The 21398-nt window shown below is 48.4% G+C and overlaps 1 protein-coding gene across 6 annotated transcripts in view; it reads left to right on the top strand.

The window, feature by feature from the left end:
* stard3nl (STARD3 N-terminal like) overlaps positions 1–21398 on the top strand; it is a 79681-nt gene that overhangs the window by 40969 nt on the left and 17314 nt on the right. For 5 of the 6 annotated variants that reach the window (XM_067981902.1, XM_067981909.1, XM_067981904.1 and 2 more), the window contains exons 2-4: positions 14109–14389; positions 17976–18053; positions 18148–18225. In XM_067981902.1, the coding sequence (XP_067838003.1) occupies positions 14165–14389; positions 17976–18053; positions 18148–18225 (381 nt within the window). In that variant the 5' untranslated portion in view covers positions 14109–14164. Of the gene's footprint in view, positions 1–5394; positions 5577–14108; positions 14390–17975; positions 18054–18147; positions 18226–21398 lie in introns of those variants that run through there. The other variant, XM_067981900.1, reaches the window with a different exon arrangement.

Here is a 21398-nt window from a genome sequence, read left to right as displayed (position 1 = left end):
CAGCCATGATCTTATTGAATGGCGGAGCAGGCTCGAGGGGCCGATTGGCCTACTCCTGCTCCAATTTCTTATGTTCTTATGTTCTTAATACGCAGTGAATACTCTGAACCTGGTGTGCGATACGCTGTGAATACTCTGAACCTGGTGTGCGATACGCTGTGAATACTCTCTGCCTGGTGTGCGATACGCTGTGAATACTCTCTGCCTGGTGTGCGATACGCTGTGAATACTCTGAACCTGGTGTGCGATACGCTGTGAATGCTCTGAACCTGGTGTGCGATACGCTGTGAATGCTCTGAACCTGGTGTGCGATACGCTGTGAGTACTCTGAACCTGGTGTGCGATACGCTGTGAATGCTCTGAACCTGGTGTGCGATACGCTGTGAGTACTTTGAACCTGGTGTGCGATACGCTGTGAATGCTCTGAACCTGGTGTGCGATACGCTGTGAATACTCTGAACGTGGTGTGCGATACGCTGTGAATACTCTGAACCTGGTGTGCGATACGCTGTGAATACTCTCTGCCTGGTGTGCGATACGCTGTGAATACTCTGAACCTGGTGTGCGATACGCTGTGAATACTCTCTGCCTGGTGTGCGATACGCTGTGAATACTCTCTGCCTGGTGTGCGATACGCTGTGAATACTCTCTGCCTGGTGTGCGATACGCTGTGAATACTCTGAACCTGGTGTGCGATACGCTGTGAATACTCTGAACCTGGTGTGCGATACGCTGTGAATACTCTGAACCTGGTGTGCGATACGCTGTGAATACTCTGAACCTGGTGTGCGATACGCTGTGAATATTCTGAACCTGGTGTGCGATACGCTGTGAATGCTCTGAACCTGGTGTGCGATACGCTGTGAATTCTCAGAAACTGGTGTTCGATACATTGTGAATCGCCACAGGCCTGTGTACGATACATTGTGAATACTCTATACAGTGTACGATATTCACAACTTATCGTATACCCAGTTTGGAGCATTCCCAGCGTGTCGCACGCCAGGCTGAGAGCATTCCCAGCGTGTCGCACGCCAGGCTGAGAGCATTCCCAGCGTGTCGCACGCCAGGCTGAGAGCATTCCCAGTGTATGGTGCAGCAGGCTGTGCCTATTCTCAATGTATCACTGGTTCAGAGTATTCAAAACGTATCGTACACCGGGTTCAGAGTATTCACAACGTATCATACACCAGGATCTGAGTAGTCACACTGTACTGTACAACAGGCTTTGTGCATTCACAAGGTGTTGTACACTGGGCTGTGCGAATTTACAGCGTATTGTACACCGGATTCAGAATATTCACAGCGTATCATACACCATGCTCTGTGTAGTCACAATGTATCATACACCGGCCTGTGAGTATTCACAATGTATCGCACACCAGGTTGTGAATATTCACAACGTATCGTACACAGGCCTGAGTATTCACAACGTATCGTACACCGGGTTCAACGTATCGTACACCCGGTGTACGATACGTTGTGAATACTCAGGCCTGTGTACGATACGTTGTGAATATTCACAACCTGGTGTGCGATACATTGTGAATACTCACAGGCCGGTGTATGATACATTGTGACGACACAGAGCATGGTGTATGATACGCTGTGAATATTCTGAATCCGGTGTACAATACGCTGTAAATTCGCACAGCCCAGTGTACAACACCTTGTGAATGCACAAAGCCTGTTGTACAGTACAGTGTGACTACTCAGATCCTGGTGTATGATACGTTGTGAATACTCTGAACCCGGTGTACGATACGTTTTGAATACTCTGAACCAGTGATACATTGAGAATAGGCACAGCCTGCTGCACCATACACTGGGAATGCTCTCAGCCTGGCTTGCGACACGCTGGGAATGCTCTCAGCCTGGCGTGCGACACGCTGGGAATGCTCTCAGCCTGGCGTGCGACACGCTGGGAATGCTCTCAGCCTGGCGTGCGACACGCTGGGAATGCTCTCAGCCTGGCGTGCGACACGCTGGGAATGCTCTCAGCCTGGCGTGCGACACGCTGGGAATGCTCTCAGCCTGGCGTGCGACACGCTGGGAATGCTCTCAGCCTGGCGTGCGACACGCTGGGAATGCTCTCAGCCTGGCGTGCGACACGCTGGGAATGCTCTCAGCCTGGCGTGCGACACGCTGGGAATGCTCTCAGCCTGGCGTGCGACACGCTGGGAATGCTCTCAGCCTGGCGTGCGACACGCTGGGAATGCTCTCAGCCTGGCGTGCGACACGCTGGGAATGCTCTCAGCCTGGCGTGCGACACGCTGGGAATGCTCTCAGCCTGGCGTGCGACACGCTGGGAATGCTCTCAGCCTGGCGTGCGACACGCTGGGAATGCTCCAAACTGGGTATACGATAAGTTGTGAATATCGTACACTGTATAGAGTATTCACAATGTATCGTACACAGGCCTGTGGCGATTCACAATGTATCGAACACCAGTTTCTGAGAATTCACAGCGTATCGCACACCAGGTTCAGAGCATTCACAGCGTATCGCACACCAGGCTGAGAGCATTCCCAGCGTGTCGCACGCCAGGCTGAGAGCATTCCCAGCGTGTCGCACGCCAGGCTGAGAGCATTCCCAGCGTGTCGCACGCCAGGCTGAGAGCATTCCCAGCGTGTCGCACGCCAGGCTGAGAGCATTCCCAGCGTGTCGCACGCCAGGCTGAGAGCATTCCCAGCGTGTCGCACGCCAGGCTGAGAGCATTCCCAGCGTGTCGCACGCCAGGCTGAGAGCATTCCCAGCGTGTCGCACGCCAGGCTGAGAGCATTCCCAGCGTGTCGCACGCCAGGCTGAGAGCATTCCCAGCGTGTCGCACGCCAGGCTGAGAGCATTCCCAGCGTGTCGCACGCCAGGCTGAGAGCATTCCCAGCGTGTCGCAAGCCAGGCTGAGAGCATTCCCAGTGTATGGTGCAGCAGGCTGTGCCTATTCTCAATGTATCACTGGTTCAGAGTATTCAAAACGTATCGTACACCGGGTTCAGAGTATTCACAACGTATCATACACCAGGATCTGAGTAGTCACACTGTACTGTACAACAGGCTTTGTGCATTCACAAGGTGTTGTACACTGGGCTGTGCGAATTTACAGCGTATTGTACACCGGATTCAGAATATTCACAGCGTATCATACACCATGCTCTGTGTCGTCACAATGTATCATACACCGGCCTGTGAGTATTCACAATGTATCGCACACCAGGTTGTGAATATTCACAACGTATCGTACACAGGCCTGAGTATTCACAACGTATCGTACACCGGGTGTACGATACGTTGAACCCGGTGTACGATACGTTGTGAATACTCAGGCCTGTGTACGATACGTTGTGAATATTCACAACCTGGTGTGCGATACATTGTGAATACTCACAGGCCGGTGTATGATACATTGTGACTACACAGAGCATGGTGTATGATACGCTGTGAATATTCTGAATCCGGTGTACAATACGCTGTAAATTCGCACAGCCCAGTGTACAACACCTTGTGAATGCACAAAGCCTGTTGTACAGTACAGTGTGACTACTCAGATCCTGGTGTATGATACGTTGTGAATACTCTGAACCCGGTGTACGATACGTTTTGAATACTCTGAACCAGTGATACATTGAGAATAGGCACAGCCTGCTGCACCATACACTGGGAATGCTCTCAGCCTGGCGTGCGACACGCTGGGAATGCTCTCAGCCTGGCGTGCGACACGCTGGGAATGCTCTCAGCCTGGCGTGCGACACGCTGGGAATGCTCTCAGCCTGGCGTGCGACACGCTGGGAATGCTCTCAGCCTGGCGTGCGACACGCTGGGAATACTCCAAACTGGGTATACGATAAGTTGTGAATTCTCACAAACTGGTGTTCAATACATTGTGAACACATTGAACACAGTGTACAATGTGTTGTGAATTCTCTGAATCCGGTGTAAAATACGTTGTGAATACGCACAGCCTAGTGGACGATACGTTGTGAATATTTACAGCCTGGTGTGAGATGCATAGTGAATACTCACAGCCTGGTGTACGATAAGTTGTGAATATGCACAGCCTGATGTACATAACATTGTGAATACTAACAGGCTGGTGTACGATACGTTGTACACCAGCCTGTGAGTGTTCACGGCGTATCGTACACCAGCCTGAGAGTGTTCACGGCGTATCGTAGACCAGCCTGAGAGTGTTCACGGCGTATCGTACACCAGCCTGTGAGTGTTCACGGCGTATCGTAGACCAGCCTGTGAGTGTTCACGGCGTATCGTACACCAGCCTGTGAGTGTTCACGGCGTATCGTACACCAGCCTGAGAGTGTTCACGGCGTATCGTACACCAGCCTGTGAGTGTTCACGGCGTATCGTAGACCAGCCTGTGAGTGTTCACGGCGTATCGTAGACCAGCCTGTGAGTGTTCACGGCGTATCGTACACCAGCCTGTGAGTGTTCACGGCGTATCGTAGACCAGCCTGTGAGCGTTCACGGCGTATCGTAGACCAGCCTGTGAGCGTTCACGGCGTATCGTAGACCAGCCTGTGAGCGTTCACGGTGTATCGTAGACCAGCCTGTGAGCGTTCACGGCGTATCGTAGACCAGCCTGTGAGCGTTCACGGCGTATCGTAGACCAGCCTGTGAGCGTTCACGGCGTATCGTACACCAGCCCGTGAGCGTTCACGGCGTATCGTACACCAGCCTGTGAGCGTTCACGGCGTATCGTACACCAGCCTGTGAGCGTTCACGGCGTATCGTACACCAGCCTGTGAGTGTTCATGGCACCTTGTAATGACAAGCCGGTGTATGTTATGTGTTTGAATAGTCACAGGCCGGTGTACGACACCTTATGAATACTCTCAGGCCGGTGTATGATGCGTTGTGAATACTTTGTGTCCCAATATTTGATGCATTTCTCTTGAGCTTACTGCAGGACTAATATTTGGACTTTCACAACATTGTTGTTGCAATTTGATATTTGAACTCAGTTTAACTCCCCAAGCTGCCCTCAACACGGAGGCATGGAACTATGCTGCTCTCATTACTAAGTACTTTGCTATGAGTCATTTATGTGAAGGTTGAACAAATGAGGAAGAAATTAAATTAATGTGATGAGAATATGATTTCTTTATCCTTTGAATGTATTTCAAATTGCTATATTGAAATCCCCTGATTTTCAGTCCTAATTTGGTGCATTTGCAGCTTCCCCTTTCTGTGTTTAATTGTTCAGTGACCTCAGTCTCTCTGTTCCTGCATCTATTAAAACAAGTGAGGAACTGTATAACCGGGGGTCCACACAATGAACACGGTTCCTGTGTTTCTAAACATTCAGACAATACAAGCAGTATTGTGTTGAGTATCAGAACAGTGGGAGTACTGAATTCCACACCAAACGTAGCAGCTACTTCTCCAAACCACCTGTGTTTTCAGGGTTGTATTCAATAAGTTGTAGAACTAGAATGGAGTCTGTGATGGGGCACAAACTGGTTAATCACTTATGATGTTTGCTGCTTCGAAGGTATGGACGGTTCAGTGCGCAGACACTGCTTCCCTAAGTCTGTGTGTAACATTGCCGGGTATATTTTGTGGTAAGTACCAAGGGCCTTTATTAGGTTGTGTGTATAACTGGAAAGTCCGAGAATCTCTCAGAACAGATGTTTTAACGTTTCGGGGAGTTTATAAATTCATTACCCTGCTGTAGAACCTTGTCGAGCTCGCCTCACCTGTTATATGCAGGTATTTTGACAAGTTGGGATAGGGCATGTTTATTTTGCTTTCTGAAGGTTATCCCAATTCACCTTGAAACATGTTTATAAATGGGTATCATAGACAAAATTGAAACGTGTATTTGCCTAATCTTGATAATCCGTCTGCGTTCTGCCCCCGGGGTCAGGTCCTAACTTGAGTCTCACACACCACATTCTTGATCCGCTCACTGGGGAAGAGGAGCTGAGGTGGTTTCCCGTTGCCTTCCTCACGGTTTTTATCTTCCGAGTACCTTCTCTTGGGTGGGCTGCAACCAAGGCTAAAGAGGCCCTCCTATCTGGAGTGGGGCCTGAACCCAACCTGCTGACTCGGAGCCGGGAATAGTGCCCCAGAGCCGGAAATATTACCCTTGAGCCAATGGACACTTCGGGCGGATGCGAGTCCCCCCACTGGATATTAACCTGGTATTTAGAAACTGTACTCTAGTCTCCACTCACCAGGGCTATCTGTGTAATAATGTGTTTAAGTTAGTTACAAAAGGGCATCACATCAAGTCTTTTGGTTAAGTTTGTGGAGCTGGCTGTTCACTTTTCCTCAATGGAGAGTGAGTTTTATTTTGTGAGGGAGTCTCACCACAGTTGTCTTGTTAGGGATGTACAGGGGACTTGTCCCGTTACCTTTGATGTGGTAAATGCACAACCGACCTTACAGATGGAATGGTTTGATGGGGGCTGCATTTAGTGAGTACTTGATGGTGCTGATTTACTGAGCAATGAAGATGAGAGGTGCAGCGCTTGCTTCTTTTGGACGGCTGCTGTTTAATTCTCTACTCTCTTCTCCTCAGTGGAATTTTTGATGTGGGTGATTGGATTGCAGAGTGTAATCAAGTTGCTGGATTGTTGCACAATATACTGACCTTTCTGCCCTTGATTACATATCAGGAAATTTCACTTTCAAAATTGCTAAATATGCCGAGCAGAAGTGGTGTCCTGAGTCCAACATAGTCTGAGGATTCCATCTTGTGACTCAAAGTTTAGGAAGTCTGCAATTCAGTTAACAAAACACAGTACCCAACAAATTAATCTGTAGCTCCAGCTGATTTGTAAGAGAAGAAAAATTAACATCTAAAATACAGGATATATCTAACACTTTTCAGTGAGATTTTTCAGAATTATTCCTTTATTGTAACATTTGTCCATTTTGATGAACTGCTGTCCCACAGCTGGGTAATGTGTGGAATTCGTAACAGAGAGCGAGAGATGACAAACATCACAAACATTCCCCATCTTGAAATGCATTAAGCAGTTGAAATGAGTTTGGGTCTGCTAGACTTTATAAAGGCACAAGCTTCTTCATCTGCTGTGCACTGTGGGTTGATTAGATAATCACATGGGCAAATTGCTGTCGCATACTTCTGTTGCTATAACTTTGGTTCTTTTCCTCCCATCATACTCCACTCTAACAAGGTGTTGGCCGTGACTCAGTGGATAGCACTCTCGCCTCTGAGTCAGAGGTCGTGGGTTTAGAGACTCCAGAAACTTGAGCACGTAATCCAGGGTGACACTCGCAGTGCAGTACTGAGGGCGAGCTGCACTGTTGGAGGTGCTGTCTTTTGAATGAGACGTTAAACCGAGACCCCATCTGCCCCCTGAGGTTGGTGTAAAAGATCCCATGACACTCTTTGAAGAAGAGCAGGGGAGTTCTCCCGGTGTCCAGGGCCAATATTTAGCCCTCAACCAATATCACTAAAAACAGGTTGTCTGGTCATTGTCACATTACTGGATGGACACGGGCAGTGTGGCTGGGTGGACACTGGATCTGTGGCTGGGTTTACTTTTATCACTGATTTGTATACCATTTCTTTTTTGTTTTCTCCAGTAGCGATGCACCACTCAAAATCTGCCTTGAAATAGCATTGGGCGAAAGCAGGTTCAGTGCTGTCTGTGTACTTGTTCAGGATTTTAAGCAATCTCTTGCGTCATGTGTAAACTGTGTTGATGCTGATCACTGCAAACGAAAGGCCGATACTGGAAATCTGAAACAAAAACAGGAAATGCCGGAAACACTGAGCAGATCGGGCAGTGTGTGTGGAGAGAGTAGAGCAGTTAATACTTTTTTATTCATTCATGGGATGTGGGCGACACTGGCAACGCCAGCATTTATTGCCCATCCCTAATTGCACTTGAGAAGGTGGTGGTGAGCCACCTTCTTGAACTCTTGCAGTCCGTGTGATGAAGTTTCCCTCACAGTGCTGTCAGGTAGGGAGTTCCAGGATTTTGACTCAGCAACGGTGATATGTTTCCAAATCGGGATGGTGTGTGACTTGGAGGGGAACGTGCAGGTGGTGTTGCTCCCATGTGCCTGCTGCCCTTGTCCTTCTAGGTGGTAGAGGTCGCAGGTTTGGGAGGTGCTGTCGAAGAAGCCTTGGTGAGTTGCTGCAGCGCATCCTGTGGATGGTACACACTGCAGCCACAGTGCGCCGGTGGTGAAGGGAGTGAATGTTTAGGGTGGTGGATGGGATGCCAAGCAAGCTGCTTTGTCCTGGATGGTGTTGAGCTTCTTGAGTGTTGGAGCGGCACTCATCCAGGCAAGTGGAGAGTATTCCATCACACTCCTGACTTGAGCCTTGTAGATGGTGGAAAGGCTTTGGGGAGTCAGGAGGTGAGTCACTCGCCACAGAATACCCAGCCTCTGACCTGCTCTTGTAGCCACAGTATTAATGTGGCTGGTCCAGTTAAGTTTCTGGTCAATGGTGACCCCCAGGATGTTGATGGTGGGAGATTTGGCGATGGTAATGCCGTTGACTGTCAAGGGGAGGTGGTTAGACTCTCTCTTGTTGGAGATGGTCATTGCCTGGCATTTGTCTGGCGTGAATGTTACTTGCCACTTATCAGCCCAAGCCTGCATGTTGTCCAGGTCTTGCTGCATGTGGGCACGGACTGCTTCATTATCTGAGGGGTTGCGAATGGAACTGAATACTGTGCAGTCATCAGCGAACATCCACATTTCTGACCTAATGAGGGAGGGAAGGTCATTGCTGAAGATGGTTGGGCCTAGGACACTGCCGTGTGGAACTCCTGCAGCAATGTCCCGGGGCCAAAATGATTGGTCTCATCAACCACTATCATCTTCCTTTGTGCTAGGTTTGACTCCAGCCTTGGGAGAGTTTTCCCCCTGATTCCCATTGACTTCAATTTTACTAGGGCTCCTTGGTGAAACACTTGGTCAAATGCTGCCTTGACGTCAAGGGTAGTCATTCTCATCTCTGGAATTCAGCTCTTTTGTCCACGTTTGGACCAAGGCTGTAATGAGGTGTGGAGCCGAGTGGTCCTGGCGGAACCCAAACTGAGCATTGGTGAGCAGGTTATTGGTGAGTAAATGCCGCTTGATAGCACTGTCGACAACACCTTCCATCACTTTGCTGATGATTGTGAGTAGACTGATGGGGCGGTAATTGGCCAGATTGGATTTGTCCTGCTTTTTGTGGACAGGACATATCTGGGCAACTTACCACATTGTCGGGTAGATGCCAGTGTTGTAGCTGTACTGGAACAGTTTGGCTAGAGGTGCGGCTAGTTCTGTACCACAAGTCTTCAGCACTACAGCTGGGATGTTGTCGGGGCCCATAGCCTTTGCAGTATCCAGTGCACTCAGCTGTTTCTTGATATCCTGTGGAATGAATCGAATTGGCTGAAGTCTGGCTTCTGTGATGGTGGGGATGTCGGGAGGAGGCTGAGATGGATCATCCACTCGGCACTTCTGGCTGAAGATGGTTGCAAACGCTTCAGCCTTGTCTTTTGCACCCATGTGCTGGGCTCTGTCATCATTGAGGATGGGGATGTTCACAGAGCCTCCTCCTCCTCCCGTTAGTTATTTAATTGTCCACCACCATTCATGACTGGATATGGCAGGACTGCAGAGCTTTGATCTGATCCATTGGTTGTGGAATTGCTTAGCTCTGTCCATAGCACATTGCTTCTGCTGTTTAGCATGCATGTGGTCCTGTGTTGTAGCTTGTCCAGATTGGCACCTCATTTTTAGATACGCCTGGTGCTGCTCCTGGATGCCCAGTTTTGAACTGCTAGATTTGTTCTGAATCTATCCCATTTAGCACGGTGGTAGTGCCACACAACACGTTGGATGGTGTCCTCAAGTGTGAAGACAGAACTTCGTCTCCACAAGGTCTGTGCGGTGGTCACTTCTACCAATACTGTCATGGACAGATACATCTGCGACAAGTAGATTGGTGAGGACGAGGTCAAGTATGTTTTTCGCTTGTGTTGTTTCGCTCACCACTTGCCGCAGGCCCAGTCTCGCAACTATGTCCTTCGTGACTCGACCAGTTCAGTCAGTAGTGGTGCTACCGAGCCACTCTTGGTGATGGATATTGAAGACCCCCAGCCAGAGTACATTCTGTGCCCTTGCTACCCTCAGTGCTTCCTCCAAGTGGTGCTCAACATGGAGGAGGACTGATTCATCAGCTGAAGGAGGGGCGGTAGGTGGTAATCAGCAGGAGGTTTCCTTGCCCATGTTTGACCTGATGCCATGAGATTTCACGGGGCCTGAGTCAATGTTGAGGACTCCCAGGGTCCCTCCTTCCTGACTGAATGCCACCTCTGGTGGGTCTGTCCTGCCGGTGGGACAGGACATACCCAGGGATGGTGATGGAAGAGTCTGGGACATTGGCTGAAAGATATGATTCCGTGAGTATGGCTATGTCAGACTGTTGCTTGACTGGTCTGTGGGACAGCTCTCCCAATTTTGGCACAAGTAGCCAGATGTTAGTGAGGAGGACTTTGCAAAACTCTAGTTTTTTTTTTAATCCAGATTTTATTTAATTAATTGAATTTAAATTCCCCAGCTGCCGTGGCGGTATTTGAACTCATAACTCCGGATTAATAGTGCAGGCCTCTGGATTACGAGTCCAGTAACATAACCACTATGCTACTGTATGCTTAATGGTAGAGGAAAGGACCCTTTGTCAAAACAGTGTTCACATCTGAAACATCATCTCCTGTGTTCTCCGCACAGACGCTGCTTGAGCTGCAGAGTGCTCCACGTACTGACACAGTGAGGCTCACTTTCCTCTTTAGCACTAAGGTTTTTTTTATTCATTCATGGGATGAGGGCGTCGTTGTCAAGGCCAACATTTATTGCCCATCCCTAATTGCCCTTGAGAAGGTGGTGGTGAGTCGCCTTCTTGAACCGTTGCAGTCTGTGTGGTGAAGGTTCTCCCACAGTGCTGTTAGATAGGGAGTTCCAGGATTTTGACCCAGCGACGATGACGGAACGGCGATATATTTCCAAGTCGGGATGGTGTGTGACTTGGAGGGGAACGTGCAGGTGGTGTTGTTCTCATGTGCCTGATGCCCTTGTCCTTCTAGGTGGTAGAGGTTGCGGGTTTGAGAGGTGCTGTCGAAGAAGCCATGGCGAGTTGCTGCAGTGCATCCTGTGGATGGTACACACTGCAGCCACAGTGCGCTGGTGGTGAAGGGAGTGAATGTTTAGGGTGGGGAGATGGGATGCCAATCAAGTAAGCTGCTTTGTCCTGGATGGTGTCGAGCTTCTTGAGTGTTGTTGGAGCTGCACTCATCCAGGCAAGTGGAGTGTATTTGATTGCACTCCTGACTTGTGCCTTGTAGATGGTGGAAAGGCTTTGGGGAGTCAGGAGGTAAGTCACTCGCCACAGAATACCCAGCCTCTGACCTGCTCTTGTAGCCACAGTATTTATGTGGCTGGTCCAGTTAAGTTTCTGGTCAATGGTGACCCCCAGGATGTTGATGGTGGGGGATTCAGCGATGATAATGCCATTGAATGTCAAGGGGAGGTGGTTAGATTCTCTCTTGTTGGAGATGGTCATTTCCTGGCACTTTTCTGGCACGAGTGTTACTTGCCACTTATCAGCCTAAGCCTGGATGTTGTCCAGGTCTTGTTGCATGCAGGCACGGACTGCTTCATTATCTGAGGAGTTGCGAATGGAACTGAACACTGCAATCATCAGCGAACATCCCCATTTCTGACCTTATGATGGAGGGAAGGTCATTGATGAAGTAGCTGAAGATGGCTGGGCCTTGGACACTGCCCTGAGGAACTCCTGCAGCAATGTCCTGGGGCCAAAATGATTGGCCTCCAACAACCACTACCATCTTCCTTTGTGCTAGGTATGACTCCAGCCATGGGAGAGTTTTCCCTCTGATTCCCATTGACTTCAATTTTACCGGGGCTCCTTGGTGCCACACTTGGTCAAATGCTGTCTTGATGTCAAGGGCAGTCACTCTCACGTCACCTCTGGAATTCAGCTCTTTTTTCCATGTTTGGACCAAGGCTGCAATGAGGTCTGGAGCCAAGTGGTCCTGGCAGAACCCAAACTAAGCATCGGTGAGCAGGTTATTGGTGAGTAAGTGCCGCTTGATAGCACTGTCGACGACACCTTCCATCACTTTGCTGACGATTGAGAGTTGACTGATGGGGTGGTAATTGGCCAGATTGCATTTGTCCTGCTTTTTGTGGACAGGACATACCTGGGCAATTTTCCATGTCAGGTCGATGCCAGTGTTGTAGCTGTACTGGAACAGTTTGGCTAGAGGCGCGGCTAATTCTGGAGCACAAGTCTTCAGCACTACAGCCGGGATGTTGTCAGGGCCCATAGCCTTTGTTGTATCCAATGCATTCAGCCGTTTCTTGATATCACGTGGAGTGAATCGAATTGGCTGAAGACTGGCTTCTGTGATGGTGGGGATTTCGGGAGGAGGCCGTGATGGATCATCCACTCGGCACTTCTGGCTGAAGATGGTTGCAAACGCTTCAGCCTTGTCTTTTGCACTCACGTGCTGGACTGTGCCATCATTGAAGATGGGGATGTTTACAGAGCCTCCTCCTCCCATTAGTTGTTTAATTATCCACCACCATTCATGACTGGATGTGGCAGGACTGCAGAGCTTTGATCTGATCCATTGGTTGTGGAATCGCTTAGCTCTGTCTGTGGCATGCTGCTTCCGCTGTTTAGCATGCATGTAGTCCTGTGTTGTAGCTTCACCAGGTTGGCACCTCATTTTTCGGTACGCCTGGTGCTGCTCCTGGCATGCTCTTCTACGCTCCTCATTGAACCAGAGTTGACCCCCTGGCTTGTTGGTAATGGTAGAGTGAGGAATATGCCGGGCCATGAGGTTACAGATTGTGCTGGAATACAAATCTGCTGCTGATAGCCCACAGCGCCTCATGGGTGCCCAGTTTTGAGCTGCTGGATCTGTTCTGAATCTATCCCATTTAGCACGGTGATAGTGCCACACAACACCTTGCATGGTGTCCTCAATGTGATGACGGGATTTCGTCTGCACAAGGACTGTGCCGTGGTTACTGCTACCAATACTGGCATGGATAGATGCATCTGCGACAGGTAGATTGGTGAGGAAGAGGTCAAGTAGTTTTTTCCCTCGTGTTGGTTCACTCACCACCTACCGCAGGCCCAATGTGGCAGCTATGTCCTTCAGAACTTGGCCAGCTCAGTCAATAGTGGTGCTACTGAGCCGCTCTTGGTGATGGACATTGAAGTCCCCCACCCAGAGTACATTCTGTGTCCTTGCTACCCTCAGTGCTTCCTCCAAATGGTGCTTAACATGGAGGAGGACTGATTCATCAGCTGAAGGAGGGACGGTAGGTGGTAATCAGCAGGAGGTTTCCTTGCCCATGTTTGACCTGATGCCATGAGATTTCATGAGGTCCGGAGTCGATGTTGAGGACTCCAAGGGCCACTCCCTCCTGACTGTATCACTGTACCGCCACCTCTGGTGGGTCTGTCCTGCCGGTGGGACAGGACATACCCACCAGATTGGTGATGGAAGAGTCTGGGATGTTGGCTGAAAGGTATGATTCTGTGAGTATGGCTATGTCAGGCTGTTGCTTGACTAGTCTGTGGGACAGCTCTGCCAATAAGATGTAGCCATGATGTGGAGATGCCGGTGATGGACTGGGGTTGACAAATGTAAACAATTTTACAACACCAAGTTATAGTCCAACGATTTTTATTTGAAATCTACAAGCTTTCGGAGGTTTCCTCCTTCCTCAGGTAAATGTATTACATTTACCTGAGGAAGGAGGAAACCTCCGAAAGCTTGTAGATTTCAAATAAAAATCGTTGGACTATAACTTGGTGTTGTAAAATTGTTTACAATAAGATGCAGAGCGTGAGTGGGGCAGGTATGGGGAAATGGGACGTGTGACACTCCACACCAAGCGCTTCCTATCAATCTGCTGACTTTTGGCTTCATTCGGGGTGTGGGGGTTGCGGAGGAGGGAGAGTTTTATTAAATTGAATCTCATGGTTTTTTTTAGGGAAAGCAGGAGAGTGTTGTTACCGTTTTAGCTTCCTCCTGTTGGACTCTTTAATGAACTCTCATTTTCCTGTCCTTGTGCAGCAGGCAGCTTATGGTGATGCTGGAGCTGTTGCTGATGTGTAGCAGAGCCGTGCAGGATGAGCAGAGTGCTAAGTGACCAGGAGAATGCTGGGGTCAATAGTTTCACTCCCAGGACTTCCCTCAGTACCTCTCATTCAATGAACACGTCCCAGCTAGCGGCTAGATTAGAGCCGCACAAATCCAGCGAGAAAAGAACTATTTCTGATGTCAGGAGGACTTTCTGCTTATTTGTTACGTTTGACCTTTTATTTGTCGGCTTGCTGTGGATAATAGAATTAAATGTAAGTATTAAACATTTTTTCCTGTAGTTTTTTGTGATTTAGTGAATGGGTTTGTGTTTATCCCTGTAAATTCTGCAAATAACTTGTCCCTGATGGTACTGTAAAGGAACAGTTTGAACAATGCTGGCTGAGAGGGGTGGTTTTATAAAACCTCGCTCCTGGCACAGAGCCTCACTGGGAGTGGGCGGAGATGATTGGGGACAGAGGCTTACCGAGAATGAGCGGAAAGTATTGGGGACATGGACCATGGCCACACTGGGAATGGGTGGAGAGAATTGGGGACAGAGCCTCACTGGGATTGGGTGGAGAGTATTGGGGACACAGCCTCACTGGGAATGGGTAGAGAGAGTATTGGGGACAGAGCCTCGCTGGGAATGGGCGGACAGTATTAGGGACAGAGCCTCACTGGGAATGGGCGGACAGTATTGGGGACAGAGCCTCACTGAGAATGGGCAGATAGTATTGGGGACAGAGCCTCACTGAGAATGGGCGGACAGTATTGGGGACACAGCCTCACTGGGAATGGGTAGAGAGAGTATTGGGGACAGAGCCTCGCTGGGAATGGGCGGACAGTATTAGGGACAGAGCCTCGCTGGGAATGGGCGGACAGTATTGGGGACAGAGCCTCACTGAGAATGGGCAGATAGTATTGGGGACAGAGCCTCACTGAGAATGAGCGGACAGTATTGGGGACAGAGCCTCACTGGGAATGGGCGGACAGTATTGGGGACAGAGCCTCACTGGGAATGGGCGGACAGTATTGGGGACAGAGCCTCACTGGGAATGGGCGGACAGTATTGGGGACAGAGCCTCACTGCGAATGGGCGGACAGTATTGGGGACAGAGCCTCACTGGGAATGGGCGGACAGTATTGGGGACAGAGCCTCACTGGGAATGGGCGGACAGTATTGGGGACAGAGCCTCACTGAGAATGGGCGGACAGTATTGGGGACAGAGCCTCACTGGGAATGGGCGGACAGTATTGGGGACAGAGGCTTACGGGGAACGAGCAGGGAGTATTGGAACCTCTTCTGCGGTTTTCTGATGGGTGTTTTCTGCCACGCGAGGCTTTGCATTGGGAACGCACATTTTGTACTTAAGATGTCAGTTTAGCTCAGCCAGTATTATTCTCTCGTGGATTCAAGTCCCACTCCAGAGACTTGAGCATATAATCTAGGCTGACACTTCAGTGCAGTACTGAGGGAGTGCTGCACTGTCTTTCAGATGAGATGTTAAACCGAGGCCCCCTCTGCCCTCTGAGGCGGACGTAAAAGACCCCTTGGCACTATTCAAAGAAGAGCAGGGGAGTTCTGCCCAGTGTCCTGGCCAATATTTATTCCTCAACCAACACCTAAAAACAGATTATCTGTTCATTTATCCTATTGTTGTTTGTGGGAGCTTGCTCTGTGCAAATTGGCTTCTGTGTTTCCCTGCATCATAACAGTGACTGCACTTCAAAAACACTTCATTAGCTGTGAACCACTGTGGGATGTCCTGGGTTAATTAAAAGCAAGTTGTTTCTTAACTTGTAAAATCCGCCCTTAAATGACTGGTTGTGAAAGTGAGATCACTTGATAAAGCTCAAAACTGAGTTTAATGGAATTGGTCCAATAATTCTTTGTACTGAACCACCAAACTAATGTGACTAGTTGGTTCCTTTTTGGAAACCACTGGGAAGACTTTTATTGTCTATTTAAAAATAGCTTTTTATTGGGATGGTGCCCATCTCTCACACTCGTGCCAACCTCTTACACTCGTGCCAACCCCTCATGCGTGGTTGATGCTAAGTAACTTTGCGAGTTTGGCTGGCACCTCTGTTCATGGCAAGTTAAGTGTTAAACGGACCAGCGATGCCTAAAGTTTATTGCTGGTCTGTACCTAGAAGTCCCTTTTCCAGCTTTGCTCAACTTTCCTCATAACTTTAAATTCTGATAACCACAATCATCTTCACCTCCATTCCCACAAGGGCAGCAACATCCTTCCATTGGCTAGTTGACCAGAACTGCACACAACATTCTTGACGCGATCTGATCAATATCTTGTACAGTAGCCAGAGGACCCTCTAATGTGTACTTTGCCCCTTTGCTAATACAGCCCAGTATCCTGTTTGCCTTTTTTTTAACTGCAGTTACAATTGTGCTCATGGTTTAATAGATTTATCTGTCATACGACCTCTGTCCATTTATCTGTTCACTTCCCATGTACTAACTTAAAAAAGAACTGTCCAGGTAATTCTTTATATAGGTGTTTAGTCTAAATTGTTCGCCTAAGTGAGATACAACCCATCACTGCTGTACACCCGGGTTTATGCTAAAAACAGTCCTTTAGTTGCAAGTCCAACATCTTCTGAAAGTCACCATCTGGGCAGTCACTCACGCACACCCAGAACTCTACGCAGGAACTGAGCAGCTTTACTAAAGACTAGCAAGACCCCAGAAACTTTACCTCTTCTTTCCTTCTACTTCCAGCATAGAGCCAGTTTTGAATACCTCTGACTGACTGACTTTTTCATGTTGATTCTCACCCCTATAGCCACTGCCAGCTCATCTCCCCCAGTTGCTTGTACTAATTTATCCATCCTTTCTTCAATGCCCCCCTGCCTGCAGGCGTCACTACCCTGCTGTCTTTGTGTTTACCCCAGAAAGAGCCGTCCATATATTGTGATCACTGCCATTACCTCTTCCTGTTATACCTCTTCATGCTGTGTGCTACGCAGTGTAGCCTAACAGGATGGGTTCTAGGGAGACTGTGCATCGAGCATGCAGATAGAAATATTGTCATGACGTTCCAGAGAGATGGTGCTGCCCTGTGATCTCTATTACTGTTTGAGGCTCCAGGATTTGCAGCATTAAATTAAACTGAAACTTAACAACCAGTTACTGACATTCACTCCCACTCAGTCTGACAGGAGTCGTTTTTTGATGGCCTTGAATCATTCAAATCTCTTTTGATTAGTGTAATGTGGTTCTTATAGAATCCTAGAATTTTACAGCACAGTAGGAGGTCATTCGGCCCATCGCGCCTGTGCCAGCTCTCAAAGAGTTATGCATCTGACCCATTCCCATACTCCTTTAAAATTTTTCTTTTTCAAAATATTAGTCCACTAAATGCAGATTCACCCGGAACCACGATAAACCTTTGTCGCAGGATGTTTATTGTCGAGTTAATAGTGCCAGAATCTCTCGTTGTATTCCAGTCCAGAGTAAGCCAGTACTGCGAGCAGCATCGGAAATCAAACTCCACGTCTTGAACTTGCTGTGAGCAATTCCGTGGCAAACCTATGGTATATTCGAAGAATCGAGCGCAATGTGTAACTGCTCAGTAACAGCAATATGTTAGAACTCCACAAACCAAGGGTAAAATAATTTTATTAGGATAACTGTTGATAAATGAGGATATTTTTTAAGTGTTTCATCAAATCTTGTTGGTGAAGATTGTTCTGTGTTTCTGATGCACATTTTACAATCCTAATAAATGCCATCAGATATCTGGAAGTTGGATTATTTCACTGGGCCAATTGGTATAAGCCTCGCTTCAGTAACCACTTCTGACAAAATTATTTCACTTGAATCTTTTTGTTTTCTAGGTAGATGGCGGCATAATTAATAGTTTAAAAAAAGAAGTTATTCACTATGACTTCCACAAATCTTACTTTGACATATTTGTGAGTAGATTTTCTAATTTCCCTTGAAATATTTGTTTAATGCAGCATTCTAAACTTTGTGCAGCTTTTATCTAATCCTCTTTGTCCTCCCCAGTTACTGGCGCTATTCCGATTCTTGGTGCTGGTGTTTGCGTATGCCTTATGTAGGTTACAACACTGGTGGGCGATAGCGGTGAGTCATGTGATGGTATTGTTCTTGCCCTCTGTGTTAAGACAGTGAACATCTAAGTGTGGGCCAAAATCTGAACACTCTGTTCTCATGTCCCCACTTCGAACCAGGAGAGGTTTATTTTTAAAGTTGTGTATATTTGAATTTCTGTGCTTATTGAGATAGGGACTATCAATGCAGGGAAAGAAGCATCTTGGTACTTGTGTCTACATCGAGCCCAGTTAGGGAAATGTGCAGAGTAAAGCTCCCTGCACTCTGCTCAACAGTGTGCTCAGGTAGCAGCCTCAGAGGGGCATCCCCAACTGCACCAGCTGATTTTGCACTTTGCACTCAGAGAGCTTATAGCCTTCGATTTAAAAAAAAATTAAATCTAATGTACGCAAAGGTTTTTTTCCCTTCAAGTTTTGTTTCCCTGCCCACACACGCACACCTGGACAGTGTGATACAACTTTAATGTAGTAAAACATCCCAAGCGCTTCAAAGTGTCACCAGATAAAATTTGACACCGAGCCACATGTGATATTAGGAAAGGTGACCAAAAGCTTGGCCAAAGAGATAGGTTTTAAGGAGCGTCTTGAAAGAGGAGAGAAAGGCGGAGAAGTTTAGGGAGGGAATTCCAGAGCTTTAGGGCCTAGGCAGCTGAAGGCACAGCCGTCAATGGGGGAGCGATTAAAATCGGGGATGCGCAAGAGGCCAGAATTGGAGGAGCACAGAGATCTTGGAGGGTTGTAGGGCTGGAGGATGTTACAGAGATAGGGAGGGACGAGGCCATGGAGTGATTGAAAACAAGGATGAGAATTTTTAAATCGAGGCGTTCCCAGACCAGGAGCCGGTGTAGGTCAGCGAGCACGAGGTGATGAGTGAATGGGACTTGGTGTGAGTTAGGATAAGGGCAGCAGAGTTTTGGATGAGCTCAAGTTTACAAGGTGCAAGGTGGGAGGCCAGCCTGGAGAGCATTAGGATTGTCGATTCTGGAGGTAACAAAGGGATGGATGAGGGTTTCAGCAGCAGATCAGCTGAGGCAGGGGTGGAGACAGGCGATACTATGGAGGTGGAAGTAGGCGGTCTTGTGATGGAGCGGATATGTGGTCTGAAGCTCATCTCTGGGTCAAATAAGATGCCATGGTTGCGAACAGTCTGGTTCAGCCTCAGACGGTGGCCAGGGAGAGGGATGGAGACGATGGCTAGGGAACGGAGTTTATGGCAGGGATTGATGACAATGGCTTTGGTCTTGCCTATATTTAATTGGAGGAAATTTCTGCTCATTCAGTAATAGAGGTTTGACAAGCAGTATGACAAATGAGGGACATTGGAGGGGCGAGAGGGGTGATGGTGAGGTAGATCTAGTTGTTGTCAGCGTACATGTGGAACCTGGCGCGATACGTGTCGGGTCTGGGCGGCGCGATACGTGTCGGGTCTGGGCGGCGCGATACGTGTCGGGTCTGGGCGGCGCGATACGTGTCGGGTCTGGGCGGCGCGATACGTGTCGGGTCTGGGCGGCGCGATACGTGTCGGGTCTGGGCGGCGCGATACGTGTCGGGTCTGGGCGGCGCGATACGTGTCGGGTCTGGGCGGCGCGATACGTGTCGGGTCTGGGCGGCGCGATACGTGTCGGGTCTGGGCGGCGCGATACGTGTCGGGTCTGGGCGGCGCGATACGTGTCGGGTCTGGGCGGCGCGATACGTGTCGGGTCTGGGCGGCGCGATACGTGTCGGGTCTGGGCGGCGCGATACGTGTCGGGTCTGGGCGGCGCGATACGTGTCGGGTCTGGGCGGCGCGATACGTGTCGGGTCTGGGCGGCGCGATACGTGTCGGGTCTGGGCGGCGCGATATGCCTAATTAAGTGCTGGAACCCTGGAGAATTTTTTTACTTAAATGCATTTGAAACACACTATTGCAATATACTATTGCATAAGTTAGATTAATTATTTTCTTGTAGGTTTTGTGATTTTTTTTTTGTATTTGTATTACAAGACTTATTTCCAGTAATAATTTTCTTGGTTTAATGAGAGTCCAAGATGACAGGAAGCTGTTTCAAAAAATACCTGGGGCAGTTTACTTTTTTAGGTTGGTAGTTTTTGCTGACTGTTCATTGTTATTTGGTTGTTTCGTACATCATTTGTGGTGTTTTATTGGAACTTCGTACCCTCTTTAGATTGGGTATGTTCCATACCTGTTCAGTTGTGACTTGCTGCAGATTTCGGGATAGGAAATTTCAACCAATCAAGTACAATTACTATTTGACCTGAGCTGAGCTTCTGACCCCATATCCGCTCTATCACCGAGACCGCCTACTCCCACCCCCGTAACATCGCCATCTCTGCCCCTGCCTCAGCTTATCTGCTGCTGAAACATTCATCCATGCCTTTGTTACCTCCAGACTCGACTATTCAAATAATCTCCTGGTTGGCCTCCCACCTTGTACCGTCCGTAAACTTGCGCTCATCCAAAACTCTGTTGCCCATATCCTAACTCTCATCAAGTCCCTTTCACTCATCACCTGTGTGCTTGCTGACCTCTATATTGGCTCCCCATCAGGCAACGCCTTGATTTGAAAATGCTCATGCTTTGTTTTCAAATCCCTCCATGGCCTCGCCTCTCCCTATCTCTGTAACCTCCTACAACCCTCCGAGATCTCTGCACTCCTTCAATTCTAGCCTGTTGTGTATCCCCGATTTTAATCGCTCCACCATTGGCGGCCATGCTTTCAGCTGCCTAGGCCTGAAGCTCTGGAATTCCCTCCTTAAACCTCTCCGCCTCTCTCTCCTATAAGACACTCCTTAAAACCTACCTGTTTGACCAAACTTTCGGTCACCTGCCCTAATATCTCCTCCTGAGGCTTGGTGTCAAATTTTGTTTGATAATCACTCCTGTGAAGTGTCTTGGGATGTTTTACTATGTTAAATGCACTATATAAATGCAAGTTGTTGTTGTTGTTGAAGTGTGGCGCTAAATTTACGTAATGCACTCGGTACAAGATTCTTTGTATAGATAGATTTAAATATGGACTAATTCTTGTGGTTATGCTGATTAATCAGTTTTTAATAAAAGTATACAATTGTAGTTTGTCCATGGCATCAAGGCCACTGATTTAATAGAAAATTGCTGGATTCAATCCTGAAAACATCAGTGAGAGCCATGGTTCAGAGTTCCGGAAACAGAGTTCAGCTTATTCA

Source organism: Heptranchias perlo, chromosome 3 (genome assembly GCF_035084215.1).
Source record: "Heptranchias perlo isolate sHepPer1 chromosome 3, sHepPer1.hap1, whole genome shotgun sequence".
Lineage (NCBI taxonomy): Eukaryota > Metazoa > Chordata > Chondrichthyes > Hexanchiformes > Hexanchidae > Heptranchias > Heptranchias perlo.
Note: the sequence above shows the minus strand (reverse complement) of the source record. Positions and strands in the feature narration are given on the sequence as shown.